This window comes from Natator depressus, chromosome 8 (assembly GCF_965152275.1).
Source record: "Natator depressus isolate rNatDep1 chromosome 8, rNatDep2.hap1, whole genome shotgun sequence".
NCBI classification, from domain to species: domain Eukaryota; kingdom Metazoa; phylum Chordata; order Testudines; family Cheloniidae; genus Natator; species Natator depressus.
The window spans coordinates 105,208,862-105,227,450 of NC_134241.1; the positions used below are offsets into that span (position 1 = coordinate 105,208,862).

At 49.3% G+C, this 18,589-nt stretch overlaps 1 protein-coding gene across 10 annotated transcripts in view; it reads right to left on the bottom strand.

The window, feature by feature from the left end:
- The window catches only part of ST3GAL3 (ST3 beta-galactoside alpha-2,3-sialyltransferase 3), a 402,838-nt gene that overhangs the window by 31,300 nt on the left and 352,949 nt on the right, over nt 1–18,589 (bottom strand). For 9 of the 10 annotated variants that reach the window (XM_074961912.1, XM_074961911.1, XM_074961908.1 and 6 more), the window contains one exon: nt 4,594–4,740. The exons of the other annotated variant lie outside the window; for it this stretch is intronic. In XM_074961912.1, the coding sequence (XP_074818013.1) occupies nt 4,594–4,740 (147 nt within the window). The remainder of the gene's footprint in view (nt 1–4,593; nt 4,741–18,589) is intronic. 10 annotated transcript variants of the gene reach the window in all.

An 18,589-nucleotide genomic window follows, 5' to 3' on the forward strand; every position in this document is an offset into this window, starting at 1 on the left:
TCTTCATAAATAATCTGGAGGATGGTGTGGATTGCACCCTCAGCAAGTTTGCAGATGACACTAAACTGGGAGGAGAGGTAGATACGCTGGAGGGTAGGGATAGGATACAGAGGGCCCTAGACAAATGAGAGGATTGGGCCAAAAGAAATCTGATGAGGTTCAACAAGGACAAGTGCAGAGTCCTGCACTTAGGACGGAAGAATCCCATGCACAGCTACAGACTAGGGACCGACTGGCTAGGCAGCAGTTCTGCAGAAAAGGACCTGGGGTTACAGTGGACGAGAAGCTGGATAGGAGTCAACAGCGTGCCCTTGTTGCCAAGAAGGCTAACGGCATTTTGGGATGTATACGTAGGGGCATTGCCAGCAGATCGAGGGACGTGATCCTTCCCCTCTATTTGATATTGGTGAGGCCTCATCTGGAGTACTGTGTCCAGTTTTGAGCCCCACACTACAAGAAGGATGTGAAAAAATTTAAAAATGTCCAGCGGAGGGCAACAAAAATTATTAGGGACTGGAACACATGACTTATGATGAGAGGCTGAGGGAACTGGGATTGTTTAGTCTGCAGAAGAGAAGAATGAGGGGGGATTTGATAGCTGCTTTCAACTACCTGAAAGGGGGTTCCAAGGAGGATGGATCTAGACTGTTCTCAGTGGTAGCAGATGACGGAGCAAGGAGTAATGGTCTCAAGTTGCAGTGGGGGAGGTTTAGGTTGGATATTAGGAAAAACTTTCTCACTGGGAGGGTGGTGAAACACTGGAATGCATTACCTAGGGAGGTGGTGGAATCTCCTTCTTTAGAAGTTTTTAAGGTCAGGCTTGACAAAGGCCTGGCTGGGATGATTTAGTTGGGGATTGGTCCTGCTTTGAGCAGGGGGTTGGACTAGATGACCTTCTGAGGTCCCTTCCAACCCTGATATTCTAGGATTCTAACCGAAAATGGGAAATCATCATCCAACAGGTGTGTTTCTAGGGGAATTGGTTCTTGGCCCTTTGCTATTTAATATTTTTATCAATGACCTGGAAGAAAACATAAAATCGTCACTGATAAAGTTTGTAGATGACACAGAAATTGAGGGAGTGGGAAATAATGAAGAGGACATGTCACTGATACAGAGTGATCTGGATCGCTTGGTAAGCTGGTCACAAGGAAACTATGCATTTTAATATGGCTTATATGTAAGTGTACACATCTAGGAACAAAGCATGTCGGCCATACTTACAGGACGGGGGACTCCATCCTGGGAAGCAGTGACTGAAAAAGATTTGGGGGTCGTGGTGGATGGTCAGTTGAACATGAGATCCCAGTGCGATGCTGTGGCCAAAAGGGCTAATGTGATTGTGGGATCCATAAATAGGGGAATCTCAAATAGGAGACAAGATGATATTTTACCTCTCTGTTTGGCACCGGTGCGACTGCTGCCGGAATCCTGTGCCCACAATTCAGGGAGGATGTTGGTAAATTGGAGAGGATTCAGAGAAGAGCTATGAGGAATGATTAAAGGATTAGAAAACCTGCCTTCCAGTGACAGACTCAAGGAACTCAGTCTATTTAGCTAAACTAAGAGAAGGTTAAGGGGTAACTTGATCACAGTATATAAGTACCTGCATGGGGAACAAATATTTTGGTAATGGGCTCTCCAGTCTAGCAGAGGATGGTAAAACACAATCCAATGGCTGGAAGTTAAAGCTACATGAATTCCAACTGGAAATAAGATGTACATTTTTAACAGGGAGGGAAATTAACCATTGGAACAATGTACCAAGGGTCATGGTGGCTCACTGGCAATTTTTAAATCAAGACTGCATGTTTTTCTAAAGCTCTGCCCTAGGAATGATTGTGGGGCAGGTCTCTGGCCTGGGCTGTACAAGGGGTCAGACTAGATGATTACAATGGTTCCTTCTGGCCTTGGAATCTGTGCACCTCTTTCCCAGGCTGCCAGAATCAAACTCAGAGAGACGAGGTGGGCGAGGTCGAGGGTTAGGGTCTTTTATTGGGCCAGCTTCTGTTGGTGAGAGGTTAAATATCCCAGTGCTCTCCCGTGAGCCCTCCCCATGCCCAGGGCAGGGCACGGCAAGAGAGGGATGTCATTAAATGGGAGACAGGAAGGGCAACTGAACAAAACAGCTAATCAGATTCTGCACAAAGTGCTCTCAGATACACGAAGAGACAAAACCTTCCTTGCTAGCAGTTGTTAGTCGTTCCAAACCTGTCCCTACAGCAGAAGACGATGTTTTCAGGACAGGGCGCTGGAGGTGACTCTCCATATTAGTGCCGACACCTCTGCTTACATCAGTGCAGTTGCATCACAAACTATGCTAGTGTTGACACAGCAAAGCCCTGGGCTCACTCCATTCGACAGAGTGCACCTTCCTGCTCCCGCCCTGGAGAGAGCTCTGCTTAACCTCCACGCCGTCTGTGACTCACCAGGACTTCGCCAGTGGGAGACCCCTACACACCTGAATTAAATTCCTGTGACATGTTACAGCAGCGTATGGAGAACATGTAAGAGCAGAGAGGGGAGCATCTCTTCCTGGCCCTTTTGTACCAGAGCAACGGTCACTTTGTACAGAGGCAGCAATGCCCACGGTGGCATGCAGCGTCCCCGTTCTCCAGCGCCGCCTGCCCTGCATGCATGCAGCTGTGCGCACGCTCTCCGGACAGAGGCAGGTCTCAGCAACGATTCTGCTGCAGGAGCACGGAGGGGAGCTGACTGGCTGTGGCCAGGAACCAACCCTTGTCTGTGAGGAACAGCTGAGCACCCCGGTGCCTCCGCAGTGGGCTGTGACATTAGAGAGCATTGGATGTAGGGTCAGAGCTATGCTGGGCACTTTACAGCTCACGTGAGAACACGGGTCCTGCCCTGAAGAGTTTCTACTGCAAAAGGATTGTGGCAAGGCACTGTGGGAGATGAAAGCCAGGGGCTCGGCATGAGGCAGAAACTTACAGAGCAAAGTTCTGGGGTGGCCTGGGTGGGACCGTCCCAGCATGCCCGTTCCTAGGCAGCTTTCCGCATGTGTGATCATTTAGGGGAGTCAGCAGGACAGTGGAGAATCTGAGAGCAGAGAGGGGGGCTGTATGGCTTGCAGGGTCAGGGAGGACTCCAGGGCAGCATGGACGGGGCAGGAGGTTGTTCTGGGGGAAGCAGACAGAATACAGAACCGGAAGAGGAGAGTGGCTGGCAGGGAGGAGCCTTGGAAGCGAGGACCAGGTGTTTGGAAGGGATGTGGAGAGGATGGGGAGCCCTTGGCGTGGAGCGAGGAGACCAGAATGGTGGGAGCTCTGGTTTAGCTATGAGGGCTGGACAACCCAGAAGAGATGTAGGAAAGAGCACCAAGAGGAACACTGCACATGGCCACAGGTGTGGGGTAGATCTGAGGGTCATTTCCAGATGTGGCAACAGAAGCCCTGGCAGTGGATGGGCTCAGAGGTTGAACAAGAAGGAGAGTTGCCACAGCCCACTATTTACCTATCGCAGGTTACCGAGCTGGCCCCTCATCACCAGAGTATTTTGCAAGCCAAGATATTTCTCTTCACGACGCCCCTGTGAGGGAAGGAAGCTTCCTTGTTCAGTGGCTCCAGAGGGAAATTGAGGCACAGAGGGATTGGGTGACTTACCCAAGGTGTCTTCATACATGAACATCTGTATCAGGAGCTAGGAACTGAAGCCAGCTCTCCCAAGTCCCAGCTTAGCACCCCTAAGCACTGAACCATCCTTCCCTTTGCCAGGCCCTTTTCCCCTCACTATGCCACTGAGAGCTGGCAACCTCAGGAGGCACCTTTGAAAACACTGAGGCCAGGTCTACACTAGAAAAGTTTAGCTACATCAGCAAACCCTTCCTGTGCAGACACAGCTCAACCCGGCAAACAGGCGCTTTCACCGGTGTAACTTACACCAGTTCCCTGGGTGAAATAAACTGCATCAGCAACACCATGTCTATGCCGGTACAACTGAGCCTACACCATGGATTTTCTCAGTATAGACATGTTGCAAAAGTCACAGCCCTGCCCAAGATTACTGTCCCAGTGAAAGTTTCTAGTGTAGCTCTGGCCGGGTCAAATACTTCTGTACAGCTGAAAGGACGTGAGTATACATTAGTTTGTGGCTCCGCAGCCAGGGGGAAGACAACATGCGTCGGCAAAGTCCTCTCCTCCACGTTTCTCAGCAGGAGCGGAGAGGATCGTACGACAAAAAAGTATATTGGTTAGAGTAATAAAACAGATGGAAAAATCCTACCAGCCCCCCATTGAGACCATCTCCCCAGCACCAGTGCAGTTCTAGTTCACATTTATCTGTAATTTCTCCATCCTTTACTTTGGCCTCTGGCGCTAGCTCTGAGAAGGGGAAGGAATCACACACGCGTGCGTGCCAGGGGACTTTCCCAAGCAGACTGTAACCATTTGCAACATGGATTCTGCTTGAGAGTGTCCCTGGACGCGTAAGTGCCAACATCCTGGTTGTCGTGTGCTTGGCAGTGGCTTGGAGCCCGGACACCCTTGGCTCACGCTCCTACACAGGAAAAGCAATAGCCATGATCCCCAATTTCACAGCCCCAGACTCAGGGGCTCAGCGAGCACCCAGGCGCCTTACCTCCTTTATCGCAGACATCTTGATGCTCTCGTAGTAATGTAGTGGCGCATTTGGTGAATTCATGTCGTAGCCAAATCCGGCTACTGCTACCTCATCGCAGTTGTGCAGTGCCATGGTGACTGCGACGCTTCCCAAGGTGGGGATGTTCTGAGGTAGGGAAAAGAAGGAATATCAACTGTTAGCAGGCTGTCAGCCTCAGAACGAACCCCGATGTCCAGCGAATGGCTCTGGGACATTTATTGCCCCTGCAGGGAAGTTAAGGGTAAGGCATTCAGCCACATCTGCGCCTCAGCTAGTGCTAACTCTCAGAGTCAACAGCCTCTGGATCTCTAGAGAAAACTCAGGTCTCCTAGGCACTACAGCAATTCAAACAACAACAATACATCCGGCTTGCCAGGTAGCTGCTCCCTGCCATCTGAAACACCCGGCCCACAAGCAGAGGCTCCTGTTCACGCGACCATGCTCAGCCTTTCCTGCATGAATATACCAAGGCAGAGCGATTCACGCACGAGGTTGAACCTCCCCTTCTCCAGCCTTTGGATCTTGGGGATAGGACAGTGAGTACTGCTGGGAGAGGAAGCACGAAATAGGTCAATTCTTTGCTGGAAGTGGGTAAATTTGTTTTCAGAGATTAAAATAGCCATCGGCACTGAGCTGCTGTTCTAAATCCAGGAGTGGTTCTGAGTTAACAGAGGGCGAATACTAGAGCTGAACGGGGAACATAACGCCTGGGACTCTGCATGGAGTCTCAACTCCAGGAGCTCTCAAAGCAGTTTAAGCAGGTACCGCTGCACTGCCTCTCACTCAGCTCTGCCTGAGCTCGAGAGACAGCGAGAGATTGATTTGTTCTGTCCCAGCTTTGGCATCTCTAGAGTCCCCACCACTGTCCTGGCAAAGAACTATTCACCTGACCAGCACTTGCCACACACAGAACTCCACCCGACCTGCTCCTGAGGGAGCAGCAACCAAGAGCACTGCTCCTCGGCTCGGGCAGGATGGGGTGCACAGCAGGTTTCGGGGTGTTGTAGTGTATTGGGGGTACTGTGAAAGGGCAAGAACTACAGATGACTAAAATAATGACATTTATTTAAACTCAAACTTGCCGAATGCAACTAGAAGGGTGTTCACTTGAAACGAAAACGGAACCAGCAGAGCATCCAGAGACGGGAGGCAACTGTCCCGCTCTACCCGGCACTGGTGAGGCCTCAGCTGGAGTACTGAGTGCCACGCTTTAGGAAAGATGTGGACAAATTAGAGAGAGTCCAGAGCAGAGCAACAAAGATGGTAAAAGGTTTAGAAACCCTGACCTATGAAGAAAGGTTAAAAAAACCTGGGTCTGGTTAGTCTTCGGAAAAGAAGACTGAGGGGGGACCTCATGATAATTGTCAAATAGGTTAAGGGTTGTTATAAAGAGGACAGTGATCAATTGTTCTCCACCTCCACTGAAGGTAGGACAAGCAGTCATCACCTTCATCTGCAGCAAGGGAGATTCGGGTTCGGATAAGGAAAAACTTTCTAGCTCTAAGGGTAGCTAAGGTCTGGGACAGGCTTCCAAGGGAAGTTGTGGAATCCTCATGATTGGAGGGTTCTAAGAACAAGTTGGACAAACGCCTGTCAGGGATGGTCTAGGGTTACTTGGTCCTGCCTCAGCCCAGGGGACTGGACTTGATGCGTTCTCGAGGTCCCTACAATTCTACGTACTTCCCATAAAACCCATCCATTAGCAACACCGTAGTTCCATTCATTGCAGCATGCAATTGTGTTGCAGCAGCATGCAAATGGTTATGTTTATGAGAGCACAAAGCTGTTGAAGAATCTGATGGCCTGACTCTGCCCCCACTTACCTGGGCCCCATTCCCACGGGGTAGCTGATGGGAGAACTGGGGCCTTTACCTGCAGGGATTTTTACTGGCCAAGTAAACACTTAAGAGCAAACGTTCTAGTGTGAAATGTATAAACTGATGAGAATTGATCGTCACACTCAGTCTTCACTGGGAATTTCCAAACTGTCAGAATTTTATGTTTTTTAAACACAGTCCTGATTCTGTTCGCATACAGCTTGTTAATACACAGGTTCTAGTAATAAAAGGTGAATTTTCTCCCGATCACAGAAATTTGAGCAAAGTACCTATTTGGCTGTAACTTGTACAATTCCTGTATTGCCCCTATCATGAGGATACCTGAGCACGTCTTTGGCTGCTCTTCTTTAAACCCCAACAAACAACCCACAAAGATTTCTTGATTTCTAACATTACATCAGCAACATCTGTCTAGTCCCATTACACTCAGAACTGACCCACTGGCCTCAGAAAAACAATTGTGTAGGCCCCTAAAATAACATGAAATTAGAAGACTTGCCTCTGTGGCAGCAGCTTTTACATTAACTAAGCAGCAATGCCTAGATAGTTCCCTTACAACAACACAGTTAAACTAAAGAACAACTAAATCCCTCTTCTCAGTCCCCCAGGTCTGTGGCTCTCAGCTAGCCAAGGGAAATATGCAGCCACCACTGCTGCTGAGCTACAGTATCACGATCTCAAAGCGTGAAACCCCACCGCCTACGGGAGATCCACCAGGAGCCTCACTGAAAATGAACGTTAACTCTTCCGTCTGCCCCCAGACAACCCTGGGTCTCTGGTTTTCTTCCCTCCATTAAAAAATGAAGTGAGCTCTCAATTCCGCAGTGAAGGCCCTAGGATCCTGTGGGTGCCCCCCGGCCCAGCTCTTCTTCTCCAAAGTACAGAGGAGCCAATATAGCAGCACATCCCTCCCCACCCCACTCCCAGTGAAAGCACCTCTCAGCTCTGGTCAGTTGAGGCATGGCAGCTCTGGGGGTTCACTGGGACCAGGGAGCAGCTACTCTATGTGGCTTGTTCTTAGAAGATGCCTGTTCCTTCCACACTGTCCTATGCTACAGGAAGAGGAGAACAGGGTGTTCCTATAAGGGATTGGAGTTTCCATCCCCTGTGAATCCCTGCTGTCTGTGAGGTTTGGAGGCTGTGCTCCCCTCCCTTGCCCCCTAAGAGAGAACTCCACCCCGTACACTGCACAGTTCCCTTCACTCTCCATCCTCATCCTGCAAGTTTAAATGAGGAGGGTACCATATGCCCCACCAGTCTGGGTCCACAGAGTCTGTGCTGTTTAAAAGCAACAGGACCCGACTGAAACTTTCACTGAACTTTAACTGCTGCATGTGAAATCTCTTGCTGCTTTTAATGCCTTGCCAGGGTCATTCCGGTGTCACTGCCTTTTGGGCTGGAAGGAAATGACTGCTGTAAATCTGTTTTTCGAAATATTTGACACTCTTCTTACCTTAAATGAGTTCCAGTCATTTATGGGGTTTAACCTAGTTCAGTCAAAGAAATACTAAATTTTCCAAATATTTCCATTATCTTTGTCTTTAAATAAAAGGACAAGTCTTGTTAAAATACATTTCTGAAAAGCTGCATAAAGACAACCGAATATTAACATTGACTTTAACTGATACATTAACTTAATGTCGCCTTATTTCTTTGGGAAAAAGGAGAGGTCGCTCTGAGGTCTGTGTCCCTGTGGGTGCTACACAGGAGTTCTCTGAGGTCTGTGTCCTCCACCTCCATTTTGTGTACCCCAGGGCCTTTGGTCGAAGGATTCTGGTGGCAGTACCTGTTCGGCCCAAGCATGCACCCTACACATCCTTGTGCCCTGTACTGAGGCAACCTAGGGCTGTGTGGGCAAACCACCCTCAGTTCCTTCTCTACAGCAAAGCACACAGGGGCAGCTCTGAAGCAGAAGGGCAAGTGGTGGAGCCCCCACAGAGGGATGCGGTTACTGCAGAAGGTGAGCAATCTCTCCTTCTTCTTTGAGGAGGGCCCCTGAAGGCGCTCCACTTTAGGTGACTCCCTAGCAGTAACCCTTTAAGGAGGTGGGAGTTTCAGGGCAGAGTCCGTCACTGAAGAAACAACTGTGTTGCTCACTGCCACATCTGATCCTGCAGCATGAACTGGGCACACTGGTTGGAAAATGTGCGCATTGAGGACCATGCCGCAGGCCTGCAGATTTCAGCAACTGGAACGTCTTTGCATAGGGCTACAGATGTAGACTGTGATCTAGAAGAGTGCAGGCACCCGTAGGGAAGGTGTAACCTCAGAGAAACCGTAACAAGCAATAACACATCCAGAGATCCACTTAGAAAACCTCTGAGTGGAGACAGGTGCCTTAGACCTTTCTGCAATAGAAACAAAGAGTCTAGGGGGTCTTTCTGAGTGGCCTAGTCCTGTCTAAATAAAAGGTTAATGCCCTCTTAACATCTAGCATATGAAAGGCAGATTCCTGTACGGACTGATGCTGCTTAGGAAAAAACCCCAGAAGGTGAATAGTTTGTGTTGATGTGAAATTCAGGGGACTTCTTAAATAAAAACTTTGGATGGGGTTGTAAAGATAACCTCTCCTTGAAGAACAAAGTAAAAGGACAGTCTGCCATTAGAGCCCCCATCGCCCCAAACCTTCAAGCAGAAGGGATAGCCACCACAAAGGCCATCTTCATAGACAGATGTAGCCGTGAGCACGTACCTAGTGGCTCAAAGGGCTGTTTCATAAGACAGTTAAGAACAAAGCTGAGATCCCAAAATAGGGGCTCTAATGTGTGGGAAAAGTTGGATAAGTCCTTTTAGGAATCTCGCTGTGCTTGGACAAGTGAATACTGAGAAACCTTCTACTGGCACACAGAAAGCTGCTATTGCAGCTCAATGAACCTTCATGGAACTCATAGGAAGGCCTGCATTTTTCAATTCCGACAGGTAATCCAAGATTGTGGAAAGGGATGAGTGGATAGGAGAAAGGTGGCACCTGTTACACCAAAGATATCTTCTCCATTTCTGATGGTACGTATGTCTTGTAGTTTCCTTTCTGCTATTTAAAAGTACCTTTTGTACTTCCAATGAATGGGAGATCTCTAGTCCCAAGAACCACTAAGGAACCAAGCTTGCAGTTACAGAATATCCAAACTGGGATGAAGCATCTGACCCACACCCTGAGATACTAGCCGAGGTATGATCAGGAGCCACCATGGAGGGTGAGAGGTGAGTTTGATGAGGTAAGGAAACCAAACATGTCTTGGCCAAGTTGGTGCAATCAAAATGACTTTGGCATGGTCCTGTGTGGTCTTTAAAAGCAATGGACTTGGAGGATATGCATAAAAAAATGTTTTGTTCATATAATGAGAAAAGCATCTCCTAGAGATTGGGGATTTTGTCACCTTCTGGAACAGAATTTCCTGCACTTTGTGTTGGCTGCTGTGGCAAAGAGGTTGATGTCTGGAAATTCCAGGCTAGGAATATTTTGTTGAGAACTGAAGAATCCAACTTCCACTTGTAATTTAGGGAGAAATGTCTGCTGAGGTCATCCACCATGGTGTTTTGTGTAGCTGGGAGGTCAGAAGCCGAGATGATTACCTATGCACCAGTTCCAAAGCTTTGTTGCTTGGTGCAGAGGAAGGGGACTGCACCCTGCCCTGACAATTGATATAATACATGCATGCTGTGTTGTCTGTCATGATCTCGATGGTCTTGTTTTTGAGTAGGGGAAAAAAGTGGAGGCAAGCATTTCTGATTGCTCTTAATTCCAACAGATTGATGTGCAAGTGCTGTTCCTGTTGTGACCATGTGTCTTGATCTGTGTGAGGACCCAAGTGTGCTCCCCATCCCAAGGGGGAAGTGTTTGACGTTATCATGACCATAGGGGGATTCTGATTGAACAGGAAACTTTGGAAGGATTCATCCACCAGGTGAGTGACTGTGGGACCCGGCTGGGTACTGATACCTGCTTGTTCAGACTGTGTTTGCTGGGTACAAAAACTGTCCTAAACCACCTCTGGAGACATTGAAGATACAACCTGGCATTATGTGTCACAAAAACACAAGCTGCCATGTGCCCAGCAGTTGCAGACATGCCCTTGTTGAAAAGTGAGGGCTGAGTCGCACTCTTCTTTAGCATAAGGAGCCTGTCAAGAGGGAGATAAGCTCTGCCCATCAGCAAATCCAAAAATGCCCCCATAAAGAGAATTCATTGTGTAGGGGGTCAAGATCCATTTCTCGAGATTTATCTGCAGGCCTAGACTTTGGAATAATAAAGTTGTTGTTTGAACTGCCGACCATCCCTCCTGACATAAATTGATCCTGGAGCAGCCAGTTGCTGAGGTAGGGAAAGACTTCCATGATTTTGGAGAACACCCTTGGGGAGGATGACAGGCAGAAGGCTGAATCTGGCATTGGTAATGACTGTGATTGAATGTGAAACAAAGAAATCTTTAGTGAGAAGGATGAATTGCTACGTGGAAGTAAGCATCTTTGAGGTCAAGGGTCGCAAACCAGTCCCCTAGTTCCGGGAGGGAATTATGGCTGCTAGGGACACCAGCCTGAATTTCAGATGTTGGACATGCTTGTTCAACTGTCTGAGATCTAATATCAGCCTCCAACTCCTGTTTTTCTTGGGTATCAGAAAATATCTTGAACAGGACCCTTTTCTCGTGTTGAAGTGGGACTGGGTCTATGGCTCCTAGACTAAGGAGCAATGAGATTTCCTGTGTCTGCAGTTGATCATGAGATAGGTCCCTGAAGAGGTTGGAAGGCTGGGATGGAGGTAAATGGATAGAATAAACAGAAGTAATGACCTCTGACACCCGTTTGTCTGACTTTATAGTCTGGACCATGTTGATGGCTGGGCTGAAGCAGTCGAGGTAGCTACAAGTCTTTTTTGGGGGTGGGGTGGGAAACCTTGACCTCTTAAGCCAATGGTTCTGGTGGCCCACAGAAGGCGGAAAATTGAGCAGGGCAGGATCTTTGTGCCAATTGAGACCCGCTAAACTTTCTTTTATTTGCAGGTGCGTACATCCCTAAAGACCCAAGTGTCGCTCTAGAGTCCTTTAGGGTATGAAGTGAGTTGTCCGTGGAATCTGGAAAAAGCTTCTGGCCATCGAAAAGTAAATCTTCCACCGTTGATTGTAGCTCCCGCAGAAACCCAACAACTGAAGCCAGGAAGCTTGCCTCATCACTACTGCAGTGGAAACGGACCTGGATGCAGTGTCTGCTGCATCAAGTGAAGACTGCTGTGAAATTTTTGCCAGGAGCTGACCCTCCTTTATTATGGCGCTGAGCTGTTCTAGATGTTCCCATGGTAAATGGTCACTAAAGCATTAAACTTCCCGTAGTTCAGGTGGTCACACGGTGCCTGGCGGTCAGCTCTCCTGAACTCAAGTGTTGCTGACGAGTAGGTCTTACGACCAAAAAGGTCCAGAATTTGAAATCGCACCATTTTAAATAGAAAGTCACTTATTAAGTACCGAGAAAGTGCTCAGCATTCTACAGAACACACAGACAGACGTGGTCCCTGACGAAGGAGCTCAAAATCCAGGGCTGCAGCTGACTCCATGCGGACAGAACCCAAATCAGAGACAAACAAAAGTGTCTCTTTGCTTTCCATGCCCCCGTCCCTTCCCCAGCCTCCCATCTCATCTCTTTCTGTAAATGGGGGATTCTTCTGAACCTGTTAGCGATTAGATGGTGGAGAGAAGGGACAAAGTAGTGACTGGCCAATAGAGGAAATGTGATGCCCCAGTAGATTTTAGCTTTCCTATTTAATGGCAGATGGAGAGCCCCTCACTCTCTTTCCTGAATGATTTGTGCCTCAACCCCAGGACTCTGACCACTTTTGAACTAGCTCTCCCAACTAGGGTTGCCAACTTCATAATCTTTAAAAACTGGACACTCTAGCAGGAGTGCCAGAACTTCCTCCACCCCACCCCTGCCTCTTCCCTGCGAGGCCCTTCCTCTGCCCCGCCACTTCTCACGAGGTCCTGCCATTTCCACCCAAGGCCCCGCCCCTACCCCTGAGGCTTTGCCCCCATTTGCTTTTCTTTCTCCCACCCCCGTCCCCAGTTGCTTTTCCCCTCTCCTCTCTGCCTGGGTTGGGAGGGACTCGCCTGCAGAGCCGAGGTTGGGAGCTGCAGCTGCCCAATGCAGGTAGGAGGTGGCCCCGGCTGGGTAGAGGATGGCATGGGTAATGACCTGGTGCCTCCATGCCTGCAGTAACTGGACTTTGGGTGTCCTGTCAGTAGGTCTGACTGGACACTGTCAGGTCCCATTTCAACCAGACTTTCTGGTTGAAAACTGGGCACCTTGCAACCCTACTCCCTACTCTGTTGTCTATGAGGGTTCCTGGACAGATGATTGGCACTGCAGAGGACAGCATGGGGATCAGGAAGAGGGGATCTCTTTTGACACTCAGTAGCTTGCCCAGCAGGGCTGATGGGTTTATCAGTCCAGCACACACTGCAGAGAAGTACATTCACTCTCTTGAAGACTCAAAGCTTGTGTTTAACTTGAACCATTGCTATAACTAACTGGAAATGCAGGTGAGTGGCCCCTTTCCCTGGCTCTCTATTTGCCTCCTATGATGACATATGGTGCAGGAAAAGGAAGCACAGCTGAGACTGGAATAATGGGGATGGCAGACCAGTCAGATCCCTCCCTTCCTTACGCTGCTTCTGCACCCCACCACACACATTGGCAGGAACCCAAGGATTGCATTACACAGCCCGCATGCGGTAACAAGGCCACAGTTCCTGCCAAGAAAATAGAGCTTAATAGTGGGACCCTTGTCCTGCAAGGGTCACGACTGGTGCCCTGAGGGGCTGCTTGCCCCCCCCACCCCCCAGAGGTAACCATGGGCACCTCAGAGGTACTGCTTCCCCATCTACTCACCAAGCAGGGGTTTTACCCCCAGCACCCAGGGAAGGGTCGCCTGCCCGTCATGGACAAGGCTACATCACAGCAAAGAGGAGCTTTGGGAAATGAAGCGCTAACTTTGCAGCTCCAAAGGTTAATCCCTTAAGTGCAGCAGGGCTGTCAGCACTCTGTGGAGGCGCTAATCCATGGCTGGGTGCCTGACACATGCTGATAACATTCCTGCTCACAGCTCCTCCTGGCCAGGTCAGGCCTGGCCAGTGCACGATGGCCTTGGGAGACATTTTTATCTCCCTAACAAAAGCTCTGAAAATCTCAGCTGTTTCCATAACAGGACAAAACCAAGGGTCAGAAAGAAACTCCGGGATGCAGAGTCCACTTTTCACAGGACATTAAGTCACGTACAGCTCCTTGTGCCCCAGACCATCTGTACCAGCACAGAGAGAAACACAAATGCCACATGGCAGCATGAGCACTTCTGGCCCTGCTCATTTACAAGTGTGACATTTGAAATGCCCTTCTGGGCACCACACGCAGTGATCACGGATTCCAATCAGTCAGTGCAGCCAACAGGGACACCAATTAAATTGCTCTGGATCCATCTTGATGGACAAAGTGTCATGGGCGCTGACATGGACCTCCTTTCCGCATAGTGCATACATGGTACCATGGCAACAGCCATTGCGGGACTCGTGCTATCGCTCCATCAGTGATGGCTAGCTCTCCTCAGGGAGCATTGAGCTCACGCCATCCCATAAGCAAATCCTCTTATTCGCCAGGTTTCTGGCCTGATAGGGACACTGCTACGCCTGCTTCCATGGTTTCAGCAGCCTGGTTCCCAATGGCATGTCCTCCAAGAAAGCAGAATATTCTGGTGGGGGATATGTTACATCATTTAAAAAACATCTAATCCCTCTGGGGCAGAATAAGCAGAAAAGTCAAAATGCTTCTGCCCCCATCTGCCCTTGGGCGACACAACCTGGGCATTTGAGATGATGGGTGAAACCTGCAGGAGTTAATGCTGCCAGAGTCAATTTTCAGCCCCCTGGATGTTTCCCTACAGGTGGTTGGGGGATGAAGCTCCATAAAGTGCCTGTCCTCCACCTGGCCAGCCATGCCCTGCTGAAGTCTGCAGAACCTGGGCTGCAAGGAGCTCACAGGGGGCTTCTGGGGCCTCAGAAGGATCGTCAAAGACTCCAGTCTCTCCTCCCACAGCCCACAGATGGTTCACCGTACACTTTAGCATTTTGCCCCGTCTAATTGTATGTGTCCTAAGTGAGACAGCTCCCATCCCTTCCCTATCAGTAATTCATAATACAGCCTAATACATAAAGATGCAGACTCAACTCTGACCAATTTGGGATTTTCCACTCCCAGTATCACCTGGCAGGGTGAAAGAGGAGATGGCCTGGCCCTCAACTGACATGCTACCTACAGGAGAAGCAGGTCAGCAAGCGTACAAGCCTGCTGGAGCCCCAGAGCCAGCTCCTACCCCTCTGTGTGCCCAGAGCTGGGAGAGAGGCAGTGGAAAGAACAATTTAATAAACAACAAACCCACTATGCTGGCCTAGCGGGCACCTTGCTCCGTGATGGAGAGAACAGACAATAACAAGAAGGTTTTACGCTTCCGGCTGAAAGGACTTGAGAGTCGCCTTTAAAAGACAAGTCAACACTGGGGCTATGGGACGACTCTCCCCAGTTTAGTGGATGCTCAGAATGTAAGAGACGGAATTAACCACCATCACCCACATCGGTAGTTCGGTTCGTCCAAACCGGTGTAGATTTCATGCACACACATCCATGGGCCCATGCCAATAATATGTAAATACTCCTGGGAACATCACCACATAGACAAGGCAGCAGTGATTCCAGCAGACCCAGGGCAGATCACACAGGAGAATCCACTAATCGGGCTTGGCTCTCCAGTGCATTGTCAATACCCCAGTTTCCCCTGGACCTCACTGGGATCCCAACCAACCTTGCCTCCAACTTGTCCCCCAAAGCATGGACAGCACAGCACTGGAAATGGTTTGCTTATTTCTTAGGAGTCTGGACTAACTGTGCTCCCCAACCCTTGCTAACCCCCAGGAAGAATGCGGCAAACGGACTGTCGCAGCCTCAGGAACGTCTGCTCATCCCCAAAGAGGGGCCACTGTTCCCTGTCGGTCCAGCCTTGGACTCTCCCTCCCAGTGAGCTTATGTCCCACTCTAACCCCACACTGCTTTCAAGGAACCTTCTGACACCCGTGCTGTGCATGCAACCTGAACACGCCTCTTCCTTGGACCTGCTGTCATCCTCCGGGCCCATCTGGCCCCAATTACATTAGCAAAGCAGAGGAAGTTCCTGATTCACCCTTTATTAAATCCTGGAAAAAACGCTTTGAGATCAGCCTTGAGCCATTTACTTACCCTCCTCAACCTCACTGCAAAAGCCCTAACATTACCATGGTAATTGGCAGCATATTGTTACCATATGTGGAGTGCTAGAAGAATCTGGACGTTTATTTAAGCATTTTGCAAACAAAGATGAGTGGACTATTACTGCTCTTGATGAGGATTTCATGTCGGCCTTGGTTCCTGAGGAGTCTATGAGCCCTGATCCTCCTGAGCGAGGATACCTGATACGCATGAGCAGTGCAGGACACCAATTGGCCCCTGAGCAGACTCCCCAGTGGAGAGCCTGACCCTGCAGCGTGATACAGCTTTATTACAGCTCCTCAGGGCTTTCCTTTGACCTCCCCTGCGTCCCCTCCTGACAACACAGAGCCCTCGCACGCTCACAGCGGTTCCAGGGCAGGTGTTTCTAGAGCACAGTTCTGGACTGAGCAGTTCTGGCCGCAGTAATGCAGCTGTAGGGTTCTATTTCCCAGCAGTCTCACTGGTGAAATTATCTGGATTATGCTCATTGATGACCCTGCATTATAGGGGCCAAATTCCCTCGCAGGAACGCTCCTGGTCTGGGAGAATGAGTCACAATACCTATCCCTGCACGTCCCATTTCCTTCTCCCATTTAAACTTTCCAGTGACATGGGCTATGTTAAACCTTTAGCTACAGGGTCCTACTCCCCTCCTCCTCCCCTCTGTAACTGCTCCGTTTCTGGGCTGCTGCAAAAGTCAGCCATGTTCCTTTGGAGTGCAGGCAGCCTGGGCACCCCTGGAAGTTCACTGATGGAAGAGTTTGCATGACGTTAAACATCATATTTGCACCCATGGGACCTTCTTCCCTTCCCTTCAGACAAGCTCTGATGGAATCACTGCATCATGATGTTCCAGTTTCTACCTGCCCCCACCTGCCCCGGCTCCCCATTCTCCTGCACCTGCAGGGCTCTCGCTGCCCCAGGCAGGCCTGCTGATGCAGCGAACTATCAGCTACACAATCCGACAGCGGTCACCCACAGAGCCGGCTTCTCAGAAAGACTCATAAACGAGTTTTCTTCTAAATGCCCAAATGGACTTTCATGAAGTGAAACATCAGGTTCCAATTAAGCCCTCTTGGTTTCCCAATCTGATGTGTGTTAAGCAACCTATCAAAACCTCATAAACTTCAGTTCACAGCATTCTCATTTCCGGATACTCGCTGTTCCTCTCAGAGCAAATGCAATATCTTGTGTATTAAGATACCAGGCTTAAAAATAAAACCAAGTCCAGAGAAAATAAAGGTCTGGTGGTTTCTGTCCCTCCTCAGGGCCTGTCAGACACCTCCCTCCCAGGATAGCCACTAGAGTAACCAGCAAGAGTCAGGGTTCCTACTGGAGGGAATGGCTGGTGTAGGGAACTCTACTTGCTAGAGCAGAAATTCGGTGCATCCAGAACTGCGTGTGCGCGCGCTTGCTGCAGAACGCCACCAGAGGCATACAAACCTCTGCACAAGATCAGTCCTACTAGACTGAATCTGTCTGCAGCTCTTTAATGGGGCACATTGGCTGGTTCTGAAGGGTTTCCTATCTCTGGGCATCCACCTATCAGTACCTGGACAAAAATCATGAACTCCCAATGATTCCAAACAGTTCACTCTTCATTCACAGCATGACAAGCAATGCTGTTCATCAGCTAGATCAAATGCACAAACATGCTCTGGGCTGGCTCATTTAGGAGCAAGCAGGTCGGCTAACCGAGCACCAGTCAGTGGCACTAGCTCCCTAGCTCACCAAGTGCCAGGTGCAGGACTCAGTGTCGTAAGATGAATGCAGAGACAGTGCCTTTGTGAGAGGCCAGGGAGATTCAGTTCCAGGAGCTGTCTGAGGCATGCCGTTCTGAGGCAAGTCTGAGATTTTTAACTGGTTTTGTTATTCTCTCTCTCTCTTTGCACTTAGTTATTAATGAATAATGGTCGACGTGTGCCGGCACAGGGAGAGGAAATATAAAACCATCACCCGAAAGCACACAGCTAGGGAACCCAGAGTGCCGGCTGTGGTCTCCCTCCCAACCGATCTGTGAGCACGGAACTGCTCTACTGCTCACTAAACGGCAGCAAGCCTGGGGAGCTGGTCTGTTACAGACATGATGTTCCACCGAACACTGAGCTCTGGTGGGCAGAGTGCATGGTGGGGAATGATGTTCCCAATCTGTAGGCAGCATCGTCCCTACTTCTCATACCCCACATACATGTAGCTCTGCAGAAGACTCTCCTTTAGAGCCCTCACTTGGAATATGGTATTCACTCCTGGTCTCCCCAGGACAGAGCAGCAACAGAGGAGATCCAAAGAACCACAAGGAGAGTAATTAGGAGCATAGAAAAACTCCTCTACAGGGAGAGACTGAAAAGACTGGCACTCGTTATCTTAGATAGGAGACACATAAGAGGGAACATGATAAAGCCAAAGTAGACAAACAACTTGTTGTTTAAACGAGGTAGATCGGGAGCTTCTAGTCACCTTCTCTCATAACACAAGAACCAGGAAGCAGTCCATGAAACTGAAAGGCAGCAAATTCAAAATGGATAAAAGGAGGTGTGGTCCCCCACCCCTCCCAGTCTTGTTTAAATGGAGAGTTAAAGCACAGCAAGTCAGTGTGTGAATCTACAACACACTAGCTTGCAGTGCACTATCTCACCATGTGGACCTGGCTACAGTGCACTAGAAGTTCCTTAGCGCACTTCAGTGGTGGTACATCAAAGTGCACCACTGAACTTTTAGCTCACTGTAGCAGGGTCCACGCGATGAGTTAGAGCATGGTAAGCTAGTGTGCTGTTGGTTTACACTCTGGCTTACCGTGCACTAACTCTCTATGTAGACAAGCCCTACATAATGCACATTTGGCTTGTGTAACTCATTGC